Source organism: Hyperoodon ampullatus, assembly GCF_949752795.1.
Source record: "Hyperoodon ampullatus genome assembly, chromosome: 7".
Lineage (NCBI taxonomy): Eukaryota > Metazoa > Chordata > Mammalia > Artiodactyla > Ziphiidae > Hyperoodon > Hyperoodon ampullatus.
The window spans coordinates 55,445,170-55,468,146 of NC_136920.1; the positions used below are offsets into that span (position 1 = coordinate 55,445,170).

Sequence of the window (22,977 nt, forward strand, 5' to 3'; positions counted from 1 at the left end):
TGGCCTATGCACAGTCTCCGCAGGGATAAAGGTCTTTTTCTTTTTACTAATTGGGAACCCAGATTAATTAACTCTAGGGAGCCTCTTCAGAAACAGCCCAGCCACACATACTACCACTAACACAAGTGCTTTTGCCTAGCCTTTGCTCCTTTCACCATGTTTCACCAGTCTGTTCTCTTATAACCTCTTAGGTTATATCCTTTCATTCCCAACCTCTTAGGTCAGTTTCTGTAAAAGAACAAGTGAAATTGGGGTGAAGTTCTCAAAGTACTTCAGATAATTGTTTTGTCTTTGTAATAGCTTAACAAATAAATCTAGGTTTTCTATATTATTGTGCTCTTATTCTTTTTTTTTTAATTAATTTTTATTGGAGTATGGTTGCTTTACATTGTTGTGTTAGCCTCCACTGCACAACAGAATGAATCAGCCATACACATACAGATATCCCCTCCCTTTTGGACTTCCCTCCCATTTTCATTCTTGACTAAAACCATTAATGAGAAATGTTTCTTAAAAAATTAGTGTTGGCAAAAACTGAGAATCTTGTTGGTCTTATTTTTGTTTGACTTTTGTTGAGAACATGAACATGAAATAAGTAAGAAAATGTATAGTTAGAGCTTCAGGCAAATGTTTAGTAGGGCAAGGTCATAACACATTTCAAAGGGATTTCTGCTTCCACTTGAATCAGGAGTAATTTCTCAGGGCATACTTTTCAACTCTCAGTTTTCTGTTTTCACAGACACCTGGATAGTTATCAGGCTGATTTGTAATTACAGGTTTATACTTGGACTTTATGACCTTAAAAATAGGTTAGGAAAGCTATTCACAGTTACTTGCCTAATTAGTGACTAGTGTGTCACCACTAAGCCCAGTGTTCTTTTCAGCACTTTTACTTGGTTTCCCTCATCTTGCATGGTAGACTGAAAAAAACGAATATTCTTTTTCCTGACCAGACTCTCATAAATACTGAATTTGTTACAACAAGCAAATATAAAGGTCGCTTGGAAATGGGAACTGAAATTTACTGAGACCTCTGTACTGTTCTGGGTTCTTTACATGCATTATGCGTATAATATTCTTAACCACCTTATGAGGTATAGGTGCTTTTATGATCCCACTTTAGAGATGAGGAAACTGAGTTACAGGGAGAGGTAAAGTAACGCTTGAGGTCACATAGATAGGGAGCTGTGATTTTTAAGCCTATGCTCCCAAATACCATTCAGCCTTACCATCTACCAGCAGCTGAAAGGAAGCACATTTTCTTTTTACTGGAGGGTTTTCAGTGTTAAAATTTCAATAGACAGCACAGGAAGTTCGCAAATTTCTCTGCTACCAATCTCAGCAGCACTCATAATTCTATGCTAGACGTTTATCCATTCTTCAGTAAGCAGTCCGGGTACTCTTATGGGCTAATCTTAGCAATTCTATTTGAATTCCTTTTTAAAGTCATGCTTACATACTTGTAATCATGACTTCTGGTGAAACATAAAGTGCTCTTTGATAACATATCAACAAAATGTTGAGATTCTGTGCACTGTGTTTCCTGTAGGCACTGCTGCGGTCAGCCTGGTATTGTGGATAATGCAGTCAGCTAAGATGCAGGAGACCAAGCATCTAGTTCTGACTTGGCAGACAAGATATTTAACCTCTCTGGACCTACTTCCTCATCTTTGTAAAATGAGAGGACTAGACTTTCAAAGTCTAAATGACTTTAAAATAGTCAACTGTAACATTCTGTAATAGTAGGCAGGTGTACCCATAGCTTTGAGAAAATAAGAGAAAGAAGAAAAGATCAGGTCACACGTTTTAAAAATAAAATTCATAATGATCAGCAAGCCAACATTTCTTGATTCTATTTGAACTTAATTTTAGGGTTGTTGGAATTGTTTTGTTTACTGCTTCTTGGTGTAGAGGAAATTTTAAGAAAAGACATAGACGATCTCCCCCCATAGCTAGGGTTAGTGGTCGTCTGATCTAAGTTCTATTGTTTAAAAATGTATTCATTAAAATATCCCAGTGGATTTCTGCCTCCCTCAGGTCACTTTGTCAGATATTGATACTTTTCAGATAGGCTTGTTTAAATGTTTGTTGATTATGTATTTTGAGATCTTGTTGGGATCTTGCCGGTATTGTTAAAGATGAGGGATTATGCACAGATGATCATAGTATATGGCCCTTTATTTTTAGAAGACAAGTGTGATTACTCATTGTTCAGAGAAATTTTAGATATTTAGATAAAATTTTATTTATCTGCAGGATTTCAGATAGAATCACACTATATAGTTAATTGTCATACAAATCATATTTTTAAAGTATTTCTAGAATGGGTGAATCTACATCTGGTACCCATCTTCTGTGGCTAATAGATAGTAATTAAAATCTGAGAAAATCCCTTGTGAGGATTCTAGTAGAATTATTGCCATCCCTTGACAAAGAAGCTGAAATTGAAAAATACTTTCACTAGCATCTTGCTCTGTCTGCTCATATGTACGTAAATAAAATCAATATCTAATGTCGGGGACTTAATAACTTCAGATGAGAAATCAGGACAACTTTGGGGAGAGCAGTGAACTTAGAATTGTTGTTTTTAGCACAATTTTAAGAACATAAAATAGAAATACATAACTTGGATGAGAAGGCTAATAAAAGTGTATACAGGCTAATTCTTCTTAGGATTTTATTTTTGGATTATTTTGAAGATTGTATGAATCACTAACAACAGTGTCTAGAAGATGATGCAATAAATGTTATTACCAATAGTAGTTCTTTCTATAACAGAAAGAAGCAGCTACAAATGTGATGTTAACTCAGCTCTTAGAATACATCTTAGATGCCTGATATTTAAAATTCCACTGAGCAATTAAAACAGATGTGATAAAATTATGCATTTTTCTCGAAGGACCTTCAGGCCTTCACTGCAGGTCTCTACCCTTGCTCTACAAACAGCTCCGATGTACTTGCTCATCTAGTTTCTAGGCATGTAACAGGTTAGAAAAGGAGAAAAGGGGTGGTTGCCTCAGGCATATCAATAGCAGCAGTAAACAGCTGACAGAATTATGAAGAAAAGCAAATATGTATTACCCCAAAATATAGCAGTCTAAGCCTTCATAGCGTGTAATGCAAATATGAGAGTAGTGTAGCAATTTATGTTCATAAAAGTATGACCAAAATTATCAGCCTAAATTCTGGTTGTAAATATCCAAATCTGGCTAATTTAAGCAGAAAAAAAAAAAAAACCAAAAAAACGCTATCTGGTAGCTCAAAAAATGGACATGAAAGCTGAAATAAACCAGGCTCAGAAAAAGGTTAGGAACTAGGATTGGTTTACATAAGATGTTGTGATTCCTCTGGGTGTTAGACTGATTGAATTGCTTCTGTGTCTTTGAGTCACCACAGGGTCCTGGTTGGCACTGTGTGTGTTGCCAGAAGACAGGACTATCTGGCCCTTTCAGCTTCTGTAGTGAGAGGGCACTGCCCCTGCCCAGATTCTCACAGTGGTGGATTATCCCAAATAGAAAGGATGCTTGGATGCTGGCTTGCAAAAATTTACAGCTGTCTACTGCATCCCCAAACCTTAAAAAACAAACAAACAGAGACAACAACAACAAAAACTATAAATTGGGGTTGTATATAATTAAAGTTAAGAAAGGTTTTTATAGAAACTGAGGGACATACTATTGATATTTGTCAAAGCTTAAAGTGCACATGAGAGACCCAGAGACTTCACTTAAAGGAATTTATCTAAAAGATAAATTTGCACATTAGGAAAAGTCATAAGCGCAAGGATATTAATTGCAACTTTATTTGTAAAAGACTGAAAACAACCTCAATGTCTATAGTTAAGCCTGGGTCAATTATTTACAGTACCTCTGTACAATAGAAAACTGTATCCCTTAAAAAAATTGGTTAGAGGGAAGAGATATGGGAACATATGTATATGTGTAACTGATTCACTTTGTTATAAAGCAGAAACTAACACACCATTGTAAAGCAATTATACTCCAATAAAGATGTTTAAAAAAAAAAAAGGTGAGATACAATGTACCAATAATGAATAAGCTCCAAGATACATTAGATTAAAAAACAAGACACAGAGATATTTGTATAGAAGAAAAGGGGCTGGAGGTTACAATGGGGATTATATGTATCACGTGCATATACATGATGCATAAGAAAGTTGTTTGGGGTAGAAGTAGGGGACTGGGGTAGGAGGGAGACTTGAGGTTTTTTTCTGTGTTCGTGGGTTGAATTGTGTCCCCTCAAAACGATATGTAGAAGTCGTGACCTCCAGCATCTCAGAATGTGACTTTATTTGGACATAGGGTCTTTACAGAGGTGATCAAGTTAAAATGAAGTCACTAGGATGGGCCCTAATGTAATATTTACTGGTGTCCTTATCAGAAGGGAGAATTTGGACACAGAGACAGACATGGCAGAGGGAAAGCCATGTGAAGGTGGGGGATTGTAGTGATGCATGTACAAGCAGAGGAATGCCTGAGGCTACCAGAAGCTAGGAGAGAGGTCTGGAACAGATGCTTCCCTAGTGCCTTTAAGAGGGATCATGGCTCTGCTGACACCTTGCTTGGACTTCTGACCTCCAGAACTGTGAGAGAATAAATTTCTGTTATTCTAAACCACCTAGTTTATGGTACTTTGTTATGGTGGTACTAGAAAACTAACACATCTCCTGCATGGTCATAATTTTTATCTGAGGAATAGGGATCTGGGCTGTATATCGTAGTTTAGAGTTTCAAAGAATTAAAAAATTTACAATTATTCATTGTTTAAATGCAAAACTCTGCAGGTAAAGGAAAAGTTGGTTATCATTACCTAACTTTACAAATAATTTGTTTTCTGAAATATTTGGGGTATATTTTAAAAGATTAATGTAACCTAGACAATATTATACTTAGTGGAATAAGTCAGAAAAAGACAAATACTACATGATATCGCTTATGTAGAATCTAAAAATAATACAAATGAATGTATATGCGAAACAGAAACAGACTCACAGATATAGAAAACAAACTTGTGGTTACCAAAGGGGAGAGAGAAGTAAGGGAGGGACAAATTAGGGGTATGAGATTAACAGATGCAAACTACCATGTAAAAAGTAGACAGGCAACAAGAATATATTGTGTAGCACAGGAAATTATAGTCATTATCTTGTAATAACTTATAATGGAGTATAATCTGCAAAAATACTGTCACTATGCTATACACCTGAAAATAATGTAATATTTTAACTCAACTATACTTCAGTTAAAAAAAAAAAGACTAATGTAACACATACCCATATACTCACATGCAGCTAAGAAATAAAATTGTACAAATACAGTTGAAGGTTCCTTTGTATTCCCCAGATCCCAGTCCTCTTACTGCTCTTCAGAGGTAACCACTATCCCAGATTTGGTATTGGTCATAACTATGTATGTGTTTGTATTTTTGCTAAATGTGTATGTATGCTATAAACACTATATAGTATTGGGTTGCATGTTTTTTTTAACTTTTATTAATTGAATCTTTCTGCTGCTTTTTCTACTTAAGCACTTTATTTAAGATTTAAATTTTTATTTATTTATTTATTTTGGCCGCGTTGGGTACTTTGTTGCTGCGTGCAGGCTTTCTCTAGTTGTGGCAAGCAGAGGCTATTCTTTGTTGCGGTGCACAGGCTTCTCCTTGCGGTGGCTTCTCTTGTTGCAGAGCACGGGCTCTAGGCGTGCGTGCTTCAGTAGTTGTGGCACGTGGACTCAGTAGTTGTGGCTCGCAGGCTCTAGAGCACAGGCTCAGTAGTTGTGGTGCACGGGCTTAGTTGCTCCTTGGCATGTGGGATCCTCCCGGACCAGGGCTCTAACCCATGTCCCCTGCATTGGCAGGCGGATTCTTAACCACTGTGCCACCAGGGAAGCCCCACTTATGTAAATCTTAAAGTTTGCTAGATTTTGCTAAACTGTTCTCCAAAACGATTGTAGCTATTTACAGTTCCACCATTAGGGAATAATGCTTCTCTATATCCTCATCAATTTTTGAAATTTCCAGACTCCTGAATTTCTGCCAACCTGATGTATATGAAAGTAGAATTTCATCAGGATTGTAATTTCCATGTTCCTGATTATTAGTGAGATTGAACACCTTCCTGCTTTGTACATTTGACTTTTCCATATTTTTTGCCCAGTTTTAAGTTATTTTTTTCTTACTGATCTGTCCTTTATATATTTTAGATTCCAGTCTCCTAGTCTGTGACTTGTCTTTTCATTTTGTTTACAGTGTCTTAAAAGCAAGAAGTTGTGGAATCCTGTGTGCTTTTAGAAGCTAGGAATTATTCTTTATGTAGGATGCTTTAAAGTGTGGTTATTCTAGCCCTAGCATTCTAATACAGTTTTGCTACAGTGTGTTTTTAAATAATGTGAACTAGCTCACAAATGACTGCTAAGTAGGGCAGTGATGTCCGTATAACCCAGAAATCACATTGGTTCGTGTGCAATTTTTCCCAACACATTAATATTTTGCACCAACAGTTGCATACAGTTTTGTAATAGTTAAATCGAAGAATATATGCCTTTAAGTCTGAAATAGAGAGCTGTTGCATGATTTGATTGTTTTAATAGGATCACTCTGGTAATAGAAACAGGAAGTTATTGCAATAATCTGGACAGGAGTAAGTAGATGGAGGCTTGACCAAACTATGCTAGTAGGCCATAATGAAAAATATGAAAGCCTACTACCCTAGAAAAACACATGTACACAAGAAGACATGCACAAGAGTGTTTATCACATGCATTGATTTAATAGTAAGTACAAATACTATCAATAGAATGGATAAACTATGCAGTTTGAATTAACTAGAGCTGCATGTATTAACGTGAGTTATATGTTAGACAACCAAGTATAGAGTTACATTTACAGATGGATATGAGTCTGGAGTTCAGGACAGTTGTACAAGCTGGAGACAGAAATTTGGCAGTTATTAGGATATAGTTGCTATAACGCCACAAGACTGGATAAAATTACCAAGGGAGTAAGTATAAATAGAAAAGAGCTCAGAGCACTGAGCCCTGGGAAACTCTATCATTTAGTTTGGGGAAAGGGGGAAGAATAAGCTGAGAAGGCAGTAATTTTCTGGAAGTGAAGTGATTCAGGAGGAGAAAGCAATAAATTGTATGAAATGCTGCTGATAGGTAAGAAGTATGAGAACTTGATTTAACAGCATGGAAGTCATTGATGGCCTTGGCAGGAATTTCAGTGGAATGGTAGAGTTGAAGGGCTGACAAGAATGCTTCAAGAAAAAATGGGAAGAGGAAAACTGAAGAACTTCTTCAGACTCCCACCATCACATCTGCTTAACCAACTCTTCTTGTGCCCATATAGTCTTACCTTTTCTCCTGTTACTATGAATGATCTGTCTGTGCTTCTAGCTAAGGCCAGCCCCTTCAGTTGTGCACTTGCTTCTATCTTTGCTAGCCAATTAAAAACTGTGGACCTGGGAAATCTCCCCTCCCTTTCCTACATCATTATTTTCTCTACTGCATCATTCCCCTCAGCATGTAAACATGCTGATGTCTTTCCCACCTTAAAAAAGGAAATTCTTTCTTGACCCAATTTCCCCCACATTTTCTTTGCTTACAGCAAAAGTCTTTGAAAGAACTGTCCTACTGCTATCTCCAGTTTTTCTTCTATTTCATGTTTGGGTGCAGGCATGGAATAAGCAGACAGTTGGATTTAATCAAATTGTGGTTAAGCCATGTGAGTATGATGAGATAAAGGAAGAAGGGAGTTAAGATTCTATGTAAGGGCTTCCCTGGTGGCGCAGTGGTTGAGAGTCCGCCTGCCGATGCAGGGGACACGGGTTCGTGCCCCAGTCTGGGAGGATCCCACATGCTGCGGAGCAGCTGGGCCCGTGAGCCATGGCCGCTGAGCCTGTGCGTCCGGAGCCTGTGCTCTGCAACGGGAGAGGCCACAACAGTGAGAGGCCCGTGTACTGCAAAAAAAAAAAAAAAATTCTATGCAAGAGTGTAATTTAAGCTGCTGAAGGAGATGAGAGTAATTGAGAGGGGAGAAAGATGTGAAAACGTGGTGATATCGGTGGACAGAAGTTCCCCATGGGGGTTCAAAGGATCATTGGAGATGAGATAGTAGGGCGAGTGAGCTGGAGAGAGGGGTTAGTGGTTGGGGAATGAGGTATTTGAGATCAGAGAAGAGTTTGAGTTATTGGTAATGACAAGCTCAAGGTTATGACCAAAGTTGTAGTTGAGGCAGAAGAGAAGGGAAAAATTATTGAAGAGCCTTTCAAGTTCAGCCAATGAACTGGGAGGCCAAGATATTGGAAGGATCATCTTTGTAAGTATTGAAATCACCAACAAATATAACTCGAGTAGTGTTGTGGAGAGTGAGAGTGAGACAGGAACTAAATTCCTAAAGTATCAAGAGGGAATTGAGGGGACTGTACAGTAGATAACTGCAATAAGAAGTACCCAGGTAGAAGGTGGCATGGTCTGATGACATGTTTTTAATGGGCGGAGCAGCGAATAGATGAGGAGAATGGGACCTGTTCCATCTCCAGGCCCAGTGGTATCAAGAGGTATGATAGAGAACAAAGCTAAGCTACCATTTGAGAGGGCTGCAGGGGAAGCCGTGTCATCAGAAGTCACAACCTCTAATTCTGACAAGTGAAGTTTAGAGGGCTGGGTATTTTCACAAATTAATACTCAGTTTTCTTAAACCACAGTCTCATGATAAAGAGACATGAATAAAAAAAATTCCTATAAGAAGAACAGCCATGAAATAATAAGTGAAATTCAGCTTCATGTTTGGAAGACATAGGGAGTGGCAAAGGGACTATTTTAAAGGGACCAGTCATTTTGTGTGCTTGTAATAGCAGAAGTCAGGCCTAATACTGACTGATCTTTTGATTTTTTTCAAGAGAAGCTAGAACTATGGATTTTTGTGTGGTTTAAAAACTTAAAATAACTAGCTTGTTATTTTGTTTTAAATACTGTGCAGGCCAAATAAAACAAGTCAGAGACTGCATTTAGCCATTGTTGCAATTTTATGAACTCTGCTTTTTAAAATAGAAAATACTACGGTATGTATTCATAAGTTCAAGAGTCAAAGTGCATTACCGTCAAACTGGCTGCCTTGTTGGGTAGCCTGCAGCAGTCTGGTTCAGTCTGCAGGTGTAAAGAGAGTGACTATCACAGGCTGACCACCAAGCAGCACTTAGATCACCTGGCAGTTTATCAGTTGCTTAATTGATTATTACTCAAACAGATCTTATTTCGCCCCCCCCTTTTTTTTTTGCTTTCAGTTTTAACTCTGATAATGGAATTCCTTTGAAGAGAAACATACTTAACCTTTTATCATCTGAACTTTTAATAAAAAGTAGACATACAATAAAAGAAAGCTTCTAATAGAGGAAAACTTGAAGGTTCTTTAAGCCTAAAAAAAAAAACGCTGTTAATTCCTAAACAGATTGTAACATTATAAAGTATTTAATGTTTCTTTAAAATCTTCAGTTTTCCTTTAGTCTTAATGATGACGGAGAATATTTTTTTGTATTGAAGTAGAAGTTTAAAGATGGTATTTGGCTGTATTTGACCTTGGGCAAAGCAGTAAACCCCCTTCTAGACTTCGTTTCCTTATCTGTAAAATGGAGATTAAAAATACATGCCCTACCTACTTCATAAGGTAGCTGTTCAGTCAGATGAGAATGTGAAAAGCTTACACTTTGTATGAGTGCTTTATTCTACTAAAGAATGACAGTTTGCCTAAAGCTAGTGAGATTGTCTATTTAGAGAAAATATTTTAGATTAGAATATATTTAAAATTCAGGAACCCCCTTGAGTATGAGTAGGTATATAATCTACTTCCAAAAGCAACTTTCCTATTGAAAGATGACACTGCTGATGGTATCACTGTGTGAGGTAGTGGCTGAAAAGTATCCTCTCTCCAGTTTTGTAAGCATGACTGTTTGTACTTTGGTTAAAAATCTTTTTCATTCAGGTGACACATGACACATGATACATGTACTCTTTCTTGGTACTACCATCACCTTCCCTTCCCTTCCCTTCTCACCCTGTACTCAATTTCTTTTTCATCAAAATTAACAATTATCACTTGAGATTTATATTTAAAGAGTCTTTTCTAGCAGCATTTAATACACGCTTAAAAGAACAAGTCTTAACTGAAAAACACAGGATACCTCATTTTCACAGTAATTTTTTTTAAGTCCCAGTGATGAAAACTCTAAGGCAGTTTCTTCAAAGGAAGATAACATTGACGAATCCAGTGCAGCCAGTGTGTGAATATTAGGTGATAAAATCTTTATCACATCCATCTTGACTGTCCTGAAACTTAGTCTGAGTCTTTTAGAATAGTTACTCCTTTTTATTAATTGTGTGGTTGTTATACAGCCATGGAAGGAAAAAACTGAACATCAAAATCATCAGCAATATACCTGAAAGAAAAATACAGTAAAAACAAAACAATCCCTAAGGAAGTTCATAATCATTCAGTGGTTATAATTTAAGATTATATACAGTTACATACCTAGAGATTTGTAGAGCTATGTTTAAAAGAATTAGCTACATCAGTTCTACATGAAACATGTAGGTATTTTAAAATATAATATTCTCACATTATTTTTCTTCAACCATGAATCCTTAAAAACAGTATGTACTTGGAAAAACCAGTAGGATCTAAACAATGAATTCAAAGGATAAATAAAATAGATCTGCAGTTTTAGTTCTGGCTTCATTACTGACTTGCTGAGTGAGAAACTCTGGACTTGGGTTTCCATTTTAGTCTCAACAATTAATAGCTTTTAGAGCTGTATTAATAAGCAAAGTATCTGAAAGAAAACTTCAGTTGACGTTTTAAATCTTAAATATAAATGTTTTTTAAAAAATCACATATTAGCAAATCTTCATTTTTGAGGTCATGCCAGATAAATCTAAACTAGCATATATATATGTATATATATGTAAAAAATGTGATTTTTTTAAAAACATTTTTTAAGATTTAAAATTTTTCAGTGGGAAATAGGGACAGAGGAGGTTTAGGCACAGGACTGAAATCACTCTCTAACAGAGAAGTCTGCAATGGTTAATGTTTTTATCTGAAGGTATGTAGGCTTAAAGCTCTAAATCAGTTTAAACTTAGATTAAGAATGTGTTTTTGTCACATGCAGATTTGATAGTTTACTCCTGTTTGCTAACAAGAGGAAACCTTAAGTTTTGACTAGCATTTGGATAGCTTAACATAGTTTTGAAAGATGAATCTGATTTGCAACCAAAGGCTTTAGATTTTTTAAAAAGTCAGAAACAGTCTGTTAATCCACAAAATTTGACGTTTTCTTTATAAAGTCAGCTAGAAACTAAGACATTACATTTAAAACTTTCTAAAAATGGAGTTGCAGTTTCATAGAAGCAAATAGAATTTGCTAATTTTTATTATATGAAATGTGTAAGCTAGAGAATTAATTCTATATACATTCTTATAGTCACATTTCTAACATTTTATTAATTGGGGAAGATGGCCGGGCCCATTAAAGGAATTATAATTACCTCCGCTATGAAGAGAAACAAGAAAGAACAAGGACCATGTCTTCCAAGAATAGTTTGCTGCCTGTTTGGTCAAGAAGGGAAAGAAGATAGGTATCTTGCGATTACTCTCTGTCGCACTTTGTGGCACTGCCTAGTGTTTGTTTGCTTTGACTCTTCATCTCTTACTTAGCTCTTTGAATGACTCTTGTAAAAATAAAATTTATTTTTCTTATCCTTCTTAGAGTTTAATAGTGACCTTATTTCATTTGAGGCCATTTCTTTTCCCAATGGGAATGTAATTTCAGTGTATGACATAAGTCAGTGGCAAGCCAGAATTCAGTATTCTAAAAATTGCCATTTAGTCACATGTCTTTTATCCACATCTATCGAATTATTTCTATATTGTTTCTCATTCACAAACCTCTTAAAGCAGTATAGGAACATGGCTCTTTAAATGAAAAACTAGAACAGAAATTTTATTTGGGTCTGTTTAGAAAAAGCTAGGAGATCCTTAGGTTAACAAAGGAAGAATCTTTGAATGTATGTTTTCAACAGGCTAATTAGGGCCATGCATAATTGCAGAAAAGTTTGATCCCAATTCCATTTTTAACAGATCCCTTGAATAGGAAGCAAAGAAATAAATAAAAGTATATTTGTTTTTCGTTTACGTATTTGGATTGTTTTTTGGATAAGTGGTTCTTTAAAATGTTTTGGTAACGGTAACAAGTAATGTTCTCTTCCTGTTTGCACCACACTATCATGAAGAGAATATAGTCTGTTTTCCTACCCTACTACTCTCTGGTCTGTGTATTTGCTAAAGGGGCAGAAGTGATTGCTCCTTTTTTTTTTAATCTGTCATGAGACTTTTTTCTAGTATGTTCTTCCAGGAAGAAGTTGTCAAGTGATTTAGGCTAGAAAATGTGTTTAATGAAGAAAAAGTTATGGTCTTTTTACAGAGAATGGCAATGACTTCTGTTTCTTTTTTCTTTTAAAATTCTTTTGGAAAGGCCTACTTTTTAGTTTTTCTTCAAGTAGTGAATGACATAATTCCTTAGTATCATGGGCCTACTGTTAAAATTGTAGTTAGAGCACATTAACAAATATATAATGTTAATAATATATGTTCATTTCAAATAAGACATATTAAGAGAATTTTTCCATATAAAAACTTCAGTAGACTGGTCCAATTAGTGACCTTTTTAACTTCTTCATGAACTTCAGTGACCTTTTTTACTTCTTAAAAATTAACAGAAGAGAAAATTTAAAGAACTTACTGGAAAATACTAGTAATCAATAGATGAGAAAAAGCTACCATTATTAGCATTTTAAAATACAGGTTTTCTCTGATATTCTTCATGTTTAGGCCTATAGATATTGCTGAGCATAACAGATACTAAATGTGAGGAAAATTCCTAAATGAAACGAATGGAAGGTGAAGGGAAGGAGTGAAGTATGATGGCTATTGAAACCGTTATGCCTATGTTCTCTCCTATAAGTACCCTCCTCCCCACCCCCCCTTTTTTTTTTAAAGAAATGAGCAAGAAGAAACAAAATGCAAACTGGATGAAAAGAAGGATGAACTAACAGAAGGCCAGCTATCCTCATATTCATTTATAGTTATGAATTATAGTCAGGCTTAAAACAGATGACTAAACAAAATCAAGAAATGCTGATAACTTACATAAGGAAATGCATATCATGATTACAGTTATTTTATAACTTTTTTATGTTATTTGACCTACCTGAAAAGAGTTTTATATATCTGATCCAGAGATAACAGGAATGCAACTTGTGGAAAATTTTTAAACTACATTTATTATAGTTCTACATTGTTTCATGAGATGCCCTTCTGTAAAATGAGTCAAATGAACTAAATAGTATTTTATTTGGCGCTCACAAACTTGAAAAAACCAAATTCCTTTAGCAAAAAAAAAAGATTATTTTTTAATGGAAGTAATTACTCCTCACTTTTTTGCCCGCATATCTGAGGGCTTCTTAAAGTGGTATCAGACCTCAAACTGACTATCCTTAACTAGGTAATTTGTTTCTTTGAAGATAAAAGCAGTTTTAAAGGATACTGCACAAAATAAAATGTTATTTCGGGCATAACATTTACTACCTTTTTTCTTTTCTGTCTGTTCCTACTCTGGCTTTGGAAGTTGACATGTTACAGTGACATTCCATATCATATTTAACATATTCTAATCTTTTAATCATATTAAATAAAAATATGCTTACCTAAAGAAGGAGCCAGCCAATATACTATAAAAAATTGAAGGAATGCTTCATCAAAACACTTGAAATGTAGTGAAAGTGCCAAAGCTGGATTAAATACAGCTCCTGTTAGACTTCCTCCTGTAATACATTTTAAACAGAATGATACCAAACCATATATCTTACATTTTCTTGCAACTAGAAATACAGGGATTACTAAATGTAACTATTTCATTTTAGGTATTTAAGTATTCTTATTCTGTAATCTTCCTTTGCAGAATTACCTGGCATAGAGAATAAAAATAGATTATAGATTATAATATGCCAGGTGCAAAAAAGCGGGGGTGGGGGGACAAAGGACATTAAGAATTTTAATCCAATGCTTTTCCGATAGTATATTATAAAATGCACATTGAAAGTTAACCTGCTGTGTTATTGTTCCTACAGTTTTATAAAACAGGAGATTTGACTGCCCTTCTTAACATTCATCAACTTAAATGAATGAATAATAATAAAAATAAAACGAAAGTACATTTAAAATGGGTGTATAATACCCCAGGATCCTCTTGAGCAGAAGTACCTTTGCTTTGAAAACAAAAAATAAAATGGACCAAAGCATTATCATTGACTCCATTTTTACTTGGCAGCAGAGCCCTGAAGAAGTGACTGTGAATGGTGTGTGAATTATATCTCAATAAAGTGGTTACAAAATTTTAAAAAATAAAAAATGTAGTCGTGAAAGATAAGCACAAATTCTAACTGTTGACTACTTTTCAGGATTCATGGTCCAGCTCTGCACACAGGGTCTCTCTCTGAGATGGGGCCCAGGAGCTTTTAGTTCTGGCTACACAGCAAGTAAGGAAAGGCAAAAGAGGTTGGACTGCCTGTCCAGTGGTACTCACCAGGACTGTGGCTCAGCTTTTCAAAACATACTCTAATTGTATCTCTGAGATAGAGACATTTCTGGTGGTGGTTCCATGTGGAAGCTTGGGCACAGTTGTCTGCCTCTGACTCAGCCACAGCTACAGATCTGGAGATCTTCACAAATTTTACATGGACATATGCCACTATAGCATGTTAATTGTCTTTATAAAATGCAGTGAAGTAAAACTGGAAATTAAGAGACCCTTTCATAAGATTTCACTAATGAGATTTCACTCCCGATAGGCTGAAAACATTGAAGCTGTGTTGAGGTAAAGATGTTGACACTGAACTGAGTTCACTCCATGGCTAAGAGTCCTTTTTAGCATACCAGCCTCACAGCATGATTCATATTCATGCCTCAGCAATTATAAATGACATTACATCATAGACCTTCAGGACCACTCTTAAATAGTCAAATCCTGGAATGTTAAACCTGTAACTGCCAAGGGCCAACAGAATTGTTTGGTTGGCGTGTGGTCATTTCAGCTTAATTCCACAAAAAACTATTGAGTTCTTATGTTCTAGACACCATGGACAAAAAGATAAGGATTCACACAGATCTTTATAATAAAATATAATGTAATATGTGGGGTGATAATATAAGTGACCTGTGATTTTTTTTTCGGCATTTATCAATAAAAATAGACTGAATCATTGCCCTCATAATTAGTTTGCTTCAGTTTTCCCATTAGATCTTTGGTATCTCCATTAGGTCTAAGAACACTGTCAGTTTTATACCATTCTAAACTCCAGCTACTTCACACTTATCTTCTAACCCTTACATCACCAATTCTGCTCAGTGTGACTTGGTAGAAGCTGCTCTTCCTACCCAGAGGTACAGTCTATTCCCCTGTCTTGGATATGGATTGGCTTTGCAACTTGCACTGACAAATAGAATGCAGCAGAAGTGATGCTGTGTGAATTCTGAATGTGAGAAGCAACACTGAGTGAATTCTAGGTTCAGGTCTCAATAAAGCCATCGTCGGTTTCCACTTTTTACTCTCTTGGAACAATGCCCTGACCATTTAAGTGAGCTGGTCTAGGCTGCTGGAGGATGAGAGGCCACAGGGAAGAAAACTGAGGCATCTTAGATGGCTGTTGGTACTGACTGCTGGACGAGTGAAGCACCTTGGCTCTTCCAGACATACCAACCGTCCAGCAGCTATATGATCTCAGGAATTTCCTGTCTAATCCACAGAGTCATGAAAAATAATAAATTACTGTTATTTTAAGGATAAGTTAACTGATTCAGAAATCCATTGTGTCAACAAAAGGCCCAAAATGTGGCATTGGCTTTGATGTTTTAGACTGGGTAATACTTTGTTGGGAGTTGTCCTTTGCATTGTAGGATTTTTAGCAGCATTCCTAGCCTTTACCCACTAGATGCCAGTTGCACATCCATCTCCCCCCTTGTAACAACCAAAAATGTCTCCAGACATTGCCAGTAGTCCCCTGGGGGGGCGGGGGGCAAAAATGTCCCATTGAAAACCACTGTCCTAGAGAACTACTGGTACTTGTATACAAGTAGACACACATAAGGTTGTTTATTTATAGTAGCAATGAACCGGGAAAAACCTAAATGTCCATTCAGAAGAAGGTAGCTAAATATACAACTTTTATTAATTTGGAATACCATTCAGTACTGAAATAACAAGCGAAATCTCTCTACTAATATAGATCTCCAAGGTAATATTGAACCACACCACTAAAAAAAGCAAACTGCAGAAAGTAAAGTTTGATACCTTTCATGTTAACATGAACACATATAATAGTTTCTATAGGGTCCTATCAATATGTATAATAAATGCACATAAGAATTTGGAAGGACACACATGCACGCACAGAGGACTACACTGGTGAGAAGAGTAGGCAGGGAAGGAGGGGACAGGCATGAAGGATGGCGATCAAAAGTCTCATTGGTAATATTTCCATTTTTTACAAAAATAACACATGTATTATGTAATTAAACGTGAATTATTTAAAAAGTAAGAATCATCCATCAGGCACAGAACTTACAGAAATGGCTTTGAAAAATAAGTTACTATTTATTGATGTCTGGAGGGGAGAAGCCGTAACATATGTTGAAGAAGAGGTATCAATAGGGAGATCCAGCTGGCTGAATGCCAAGAGTTTTAGAAGACAGTATGGTGAAATTACCACAAAGACTGAGTCCCAAATCTGGTAACTATAGGCACTAATGTTTCTCAGTACTCCTAAAGGGAATCAAATTCTCTGTGACAGAATGACACTAGTTAAAATCATGTAAGACTCGTGTAAAAGCTAGAATGTCAATTAACTAATTTATAATGGAAGCTAGGCCTTTCCAGTGACCAGAATATTTGTGCCAGTTACTTTGGGAAGAACTTGGAATACATTATTCTTCATCATAGTCTGAAGAGAGAGTATTAGTCTCCATTTTAAAGATGAGGAAACTGAGACCTAAATTAAGTTCTCTCTCCTACGGACAAAGTCCAACTCCAAGGCCGTGTGCTTAACCACTATATTATACTGGCATGATAAAAAAAAAAGTTTTGGACCTTCGTTTGAAGCCGTTTTTCATTTGTAAATTGGCACCTATTTCATACGGTTATTGTATTAAAAATGAACATATGTGAAGGACTTAGTTCCCTTCTCCTTTGACAAATAATCTTACTCAAATTCTTCGTGACTTAGAAGGATACAAAAACCTCCTGAATGGAGTAATGAAATGAAGTAAAAATGCAGTTACTTCAAACAATATATTAGGCTTATTTTGAAAGCTCTTAGACATAAAATATGGAATACCCAGATATGTATTACTTCTTTCCATTTTTAAGTGAATAGAGTATTTGCTAATTCATTCATTCACTCATTCTAAAAATAATGAGTATTTATTTGTAACAGGCGACACCATGCTAAGTCCTGGTTATAACTTACGATGAATAAAACAATTTTAGTCTCTGTACTCATAATGCTTACTGTCTGGTGGAGGAAGACAGGCATTACATCAGAAAACAAGTATATAGTTTAAAAATTCTACAAAGGAAATGAACAGGGTACAGTAATAAAGACAGCCTATTTGGATATGTAAAATAACAGATTTTTTTCCCAATATGTAATTAATTTAAAAATGAATGCAGTTCTCTCTTACCCTGGTTATTGAACCAAATTCTCCCAAAACCTAAATTAAGGAAGATTTGCTTGAAATTTGCATTAATAATTTTATAGCTTTAATATGTTAATAAATCACACAGTTTTTTTTACTTTATTTGGGAAGTCAATAAATACATGATAAGTGGTAATGACATCAGTGGCCTCCATCTGCACATCAAAGTGCAGGGTGCTAAATCAATAAATACACAATCAGACGCTTGATCATTGGCTATCGAAGGAGCCTGTGGCTATGCTGCTGGACAGTCATGTTCTGTAATCTTAAATTATCAGTTCTTTTGATGTGAACTGTATTAGTGTCCTCAAAATGCAAGTGATTAAAGAAATATCCCAACATGCAACTTAGCCAAACCAGTACTAATAGTATCTTAGAAGTTTAAAAAAAAAAAGAGAGAAAGACATATCAAAGTAACTTGTAATGATGCCATATTTAGCAGATGCTTCCCCTGACTTTCCTTCCCTATCCATTCTTAACTCCTTCCTACAAAAGCCTCACCTCTGCCTGGTAAGACACACACTCAGCTAGTTCCCAAACAGTTCACTCTATTTAGAATAACTGATCTAAAGTTATGACTTATATCCATAGAAAAAATGGGGAGTGACATGGCTTAGTGCAGCACTTCCCAAAGTATGTTCTCTTCTGCTACACACTCCTAGACAAAAGGATTCCATAAGTTTGAAAAACTGTGTTCCACATGCTCCTCTTGTTGGAGTTTCACAATAAACAGTAGCATAGTAAAGGCTCTGTGAAGCCTTAAATTAGAAAATCTGTTTAATCCAGTGTTTGCCAAATTTATTTGGCAACAGAATCCTTCTGTAACTTAAATTTTTTTAAGTTATGCTAAAATATACATAACATAAAATATGCCATTTTGACCATTTAAAAGTGTATATTCATGGCATTAGTTACAGTCATCCATCACCCCAAACACCCCAAACTTTTCCATCACCCCAAACAGAAACTCTGTACCCATTAAACAAAAAGTCCCTATTCCTCCCTGCTACCCAGCCCATGGTAACCTCTCTTCTACTTTCTGACTATGAATTTGCCTATTCTGAATATTTCATATAAGTGGAGTCATATAACATTTGTCCCTTTGTGTCTGGCTTATTTTGCTTAGCATAATGTCTTCAAGGTTCATTCCTATCGTAGTATGTATCAGAACTTCATTCCTTTTCATGGCTGAACAATATTCAATTGTATGTATATATTTTTGTTACTTTTGAGGAGCATGCTTTAGAAATGCTGATAATGAAATGAGTATATGCTTTAGTGTCAGTTTAAACCATGGTTCCAGCACATTCAAGCTGTGTGAGCTTGGACAGGTCATTTCACTTTTCTGAGCCTCACTTACATAAAAATGGGAATAATGTATTCATCAGTGGGTTGCTGTAAGGATTAACTAGGATAACTCATATAAATTTCCTACATGCTTGGCATGTTGCCCAATGAATATTCTTATCTCCCTTATATTGGCAGAAAAGGAAGATTGTAATAGGGTATCTTTTTTAAAAAAATTTATTTATTTATTTATTTATTTTTGGCTGTGTTGGGTCTTCATTTCTGTGCGAGGGCTTTCTCTAGTTGTGGCAAGTGGGGGCCACTCTTCATCGCAGTGCGCGGGCCTCTCACTGTTGCGGCCTCTCTTGTTGTGGAGCACAGGCTCCGGACGCACAGGCTCAGCGGCCATGGCTTACTAGGCCCAGCCGCTCCGTGGCATGTGGGATCCTCCCAGGCCAGGGCTCGAACCCGTGTCCCCTGCATTAGCAGGCAGATTCTCAACCACTGCGCCACCAGGGAAGCCCCGTGTAATAGGGTATCAATTTCTGTAACAGTAGTGAATAATTGTTAGGTTCTGTCCCTGCAAACAGTCTCCAGCACTGCCCAGTATTGTACCCACTAGCCACATATGGCTATTGAGTACTTGAAATGTGGCTATAGCAACTGAAGAAGTAAATATTTAATTTTAGTTGATTTATACCTAAATAACCATATGTGACTAGTGGCTACTGAAATGGCCAGCAAAGTCTAGACTGGAGCAGTGGTTCATATTGGGATCACCTGGGAAAATTTAAAATCTACTATTGCCTAGGCCCCTTCCCACAGCAATTAAATCTTAATCTTGGCACTCAGATATAAGTATGTTTAAAACACTCCCTAGGTGATTGTAACGCAGAGAGAATGTTGAGAACCACTGCTGTAGTGATCCCTTCACTCTCTCCTCTTCCCCTACCAATTAGTATCCTCATTTCAGCAATGTCGATGTCAATAACGTGAGGGGAAGAAAAAGAGCAGTGTTTTTGGACACCTTGAATTGTTATTTTATGGGTTCTTTCTAATAACTCTCCTTATAGTTATGTATAATTTCAATTATTGTTTCTCTTCTCTCAAAATCTTTGTCACTTATAAAATAAAATAGGTATTGGCTAATATATACAGTATTATTATGAAATCATAAATATGTATTAAAAGTACAAAAATAGGAAGAATACCAATTTAAGGATAATCAAGAGAGGGAGGAGGAACTGTGTATAACATTTTATTAACTTAAAACATCTTTTTTTTTGCGGGCCTCTCACTGTTGTGGCCTATCCCGTTGCGGAGCTCCGGACACGCAGGCTCAGCGGCCATGGCTCATGGGCCCAGCCGCTCCACGGCATGAGGGATCTTCCCAGAACGGGGCACGAACCCGTGTTCCCTGCATCGGCAGGCAGACTCTCAACCACTGCGCCACCAGGGAAGCTCCTTACAACATCTTCTAAATGTTTACCACTTCGAATTATATAAGTACAGAGCTAAATTGTGGCATAACTTTTTTCAAGGGATGTTTCTGCTTTGGCCCAAACCTAAAACTTTAATAAGCAACTACTCACCAACCCCTCAAATATGCATAAATCCTTCCTTCTCTCCTATACCATTTATTTCCATCTGCCTCTACAAAAAAAAAAATGGTACTAGATCTAAAGAAGTTGAAATGGATTGGAAATTCTTTCATTTCTACCTAGGAAGTCGAGCATATGTTTAAAAGTCCTTATCTTGAGGTTTGCATCTCCTCATAGTTTCCCTTTCAGTGGGCAGAAGACTGACTCTTACTACTAATTCCTTTTATTAGATTCCTGCCTCCAAAACATTTTAGAATTCAAATATAGTCCTAATGAAATATTTTGTTGTGATCATTTAAAATAACACACTTCATCATCAAACTTTTGTTTTTTGGATTTTCTTGTCCCATTTGGAATATTCAGATTATCCACTAAATCTGAGATCTGTCAAGGTAAACAAATGGTTTATGAGAAATCAACAGAGTCTCAAGAATTATTAGTTTTTAAAAAGCATCTTTGATTTCAAGCACGTTTTGATTTTAAAACACATCTTTCTTGAAAGGCATTAAAAATTCACTTATAACTGAAGATGAATTATTAAGGAGATAAGAAATGATTTTAAGTAATTTTGTAGAAGAAGAACTAAGAAATAGAACTACAGAATTTCTACTTCCCACTCTTGCTACTAACCAATCAGGTAGCTTGTGCTTTAAAGGAAGGAACTTTTGACACCCAGGATCATGTTTCAGTGAGAGTCTCAGAAAGGATCTATACCAAGTTGGCAAGAGGTAGCTGATGTTATCTTTCCTTTCTACCATTACAACAATCCCTTTGTAGGATATTTGAACCCTTGGCAATATCTCACATGATCTCAGTTTCAGCACAGAAGTGGCTTTCTCTGGGTGTTAAAAAAAAAACAACAAACACTGAATGGAGGATCAATATTTCGACCCTATCGGTAAAGAATGAGCTGCAAAATGATTAGAATTACGGAGATACCAATATTGACATCACAGAGGCATAATGGTTTAAAATGTATCTTGGCAAAGAACTTAGAGCCTCATGTCATAGAAGCTCCGGACATGCCAAGTGTTTTGTGGGAATAACAAACCTGCATAGACCAAAAAGGTGATGAGTGCTGACAGCAAGTGGATACGAAGCTTGGTTCGGACCTCCTGGAAGTGCAGCAAAGCGCTGTGGAAGATAAAGGAGGAGACGGCCTCTATGATGACCGCTTTGGGCAAGTCCACTTGGATGGGATTCCTGCAGGCGAAGCTCCTCTCGCTGACGTGATACTTGGTCAGTCCCAGGCTCCACAGGGCGCCCATGCAGTACCTGCTGCACAGGGCACCAATCAGCTGAGCTAACAGCCTCATCGCACCCGTCTCAGCGGACATTCCCCCCAGCATCATCTGCATCATCACGCCGCACGGGTTGCTGGAGGTGCCCACCAGAGTCAGGCCATGCACCAACGAGAAGAAGTAGGTTAGCGTCAGCGGCCAGGTTGGGTGCAGGGGTTCCTGCTCGCTCAGCAGTTGCAGCTCATGGGTGCAGAAGCAGAGCTGGAACGTGGCCAGAAACTCCAAGACGAAGGCGTGGGCAGTGGGCCTGTTCAGCTGCTGCCGGGTGACCACGCGGGCCAGCCCCATGAACAGCACGATCGACAGCATCAGCCCCAGCGAGGTACAGGTGTCCTGCATCTCGGGCCAGAGCCCCCACAGCGCCGTCATGTCTCTCTCAACACCAGACTGGGACGCCTGCTCTGGCTCGGCAGGAGGCGGTCTATGGGCCGGAGTCCTAAGTCCTCAGCCCCGCCCCCTCACGCCCCTCGGGGCGGGCCGACTCTAGGCTTGCTGGAGGCACCGGGGCGCTAGGCGGAAGGGTTCCTCCCCTCCGTGGCTCTGAGCTAGGGTGTTGTTACCAGAGCCTGGGAGGAGGGGCGACGAGGACAGCTCTGCGAGGGCACCGGCTGAGGGGCCAACGGTCAGCAGGAGCCGGACACGCACATGCCTTCGGCGCTTCCCTCAGGGACTGGAAGCAGGCGCGGATGGGGCAGGGAGTGGAGGGACGGCGCGCGTCCGGATGCCATTGCTCATGCGCGCGGCGGCCCGTGCGCCTTTGCGAGAGGCTAGGCTTGGGACCGCCGGACCCCCGTCAACGCCGGGCGCGCTTCTCCCAGCGCTAAGCGGGAGGGCGCGCGCCCCTTGCGCTGGGACAGGTGCTTTGACGTGGGAACCTTAAGGGGTTTTCCTTCCCCGCTTCTAAAACTGTAAAGCCGGCAAGCTGGAAAGACCGCTAAAGCTCATCTCGGCCAACCACCTCGTTT

General features: G+C 37.7%; 1 protein-coding gene across 1 annotated transcript; it reads right to left on the bottom strand.

Moving 5' to 3' along the window:
* Nucleotides 1-10,373: 10,373 nt before the first annotated feature.
* On the bottom strand, nucleotides 10,374-22,381 carry AQP11 (aquaporin 11; the record flags this gene model as incomplete). Its single annotated transcript, XM_079709228.1, has 3 exons — nucleotides 10,374-10,453; nucleotides 13,779-13,895; nucleotides 21,763-22,381. The coding sequence occupies 3 exons, from the start codon at nucleotides 22,379-22,381 to the stop codon at nucleotides 10,374-10,376; spliced, it is 816 nt and encodes a 271-aa protein (XP_079565354.1).
* Nucleotides 22,382-22,977: the final 596 nt, after the last annotated feature.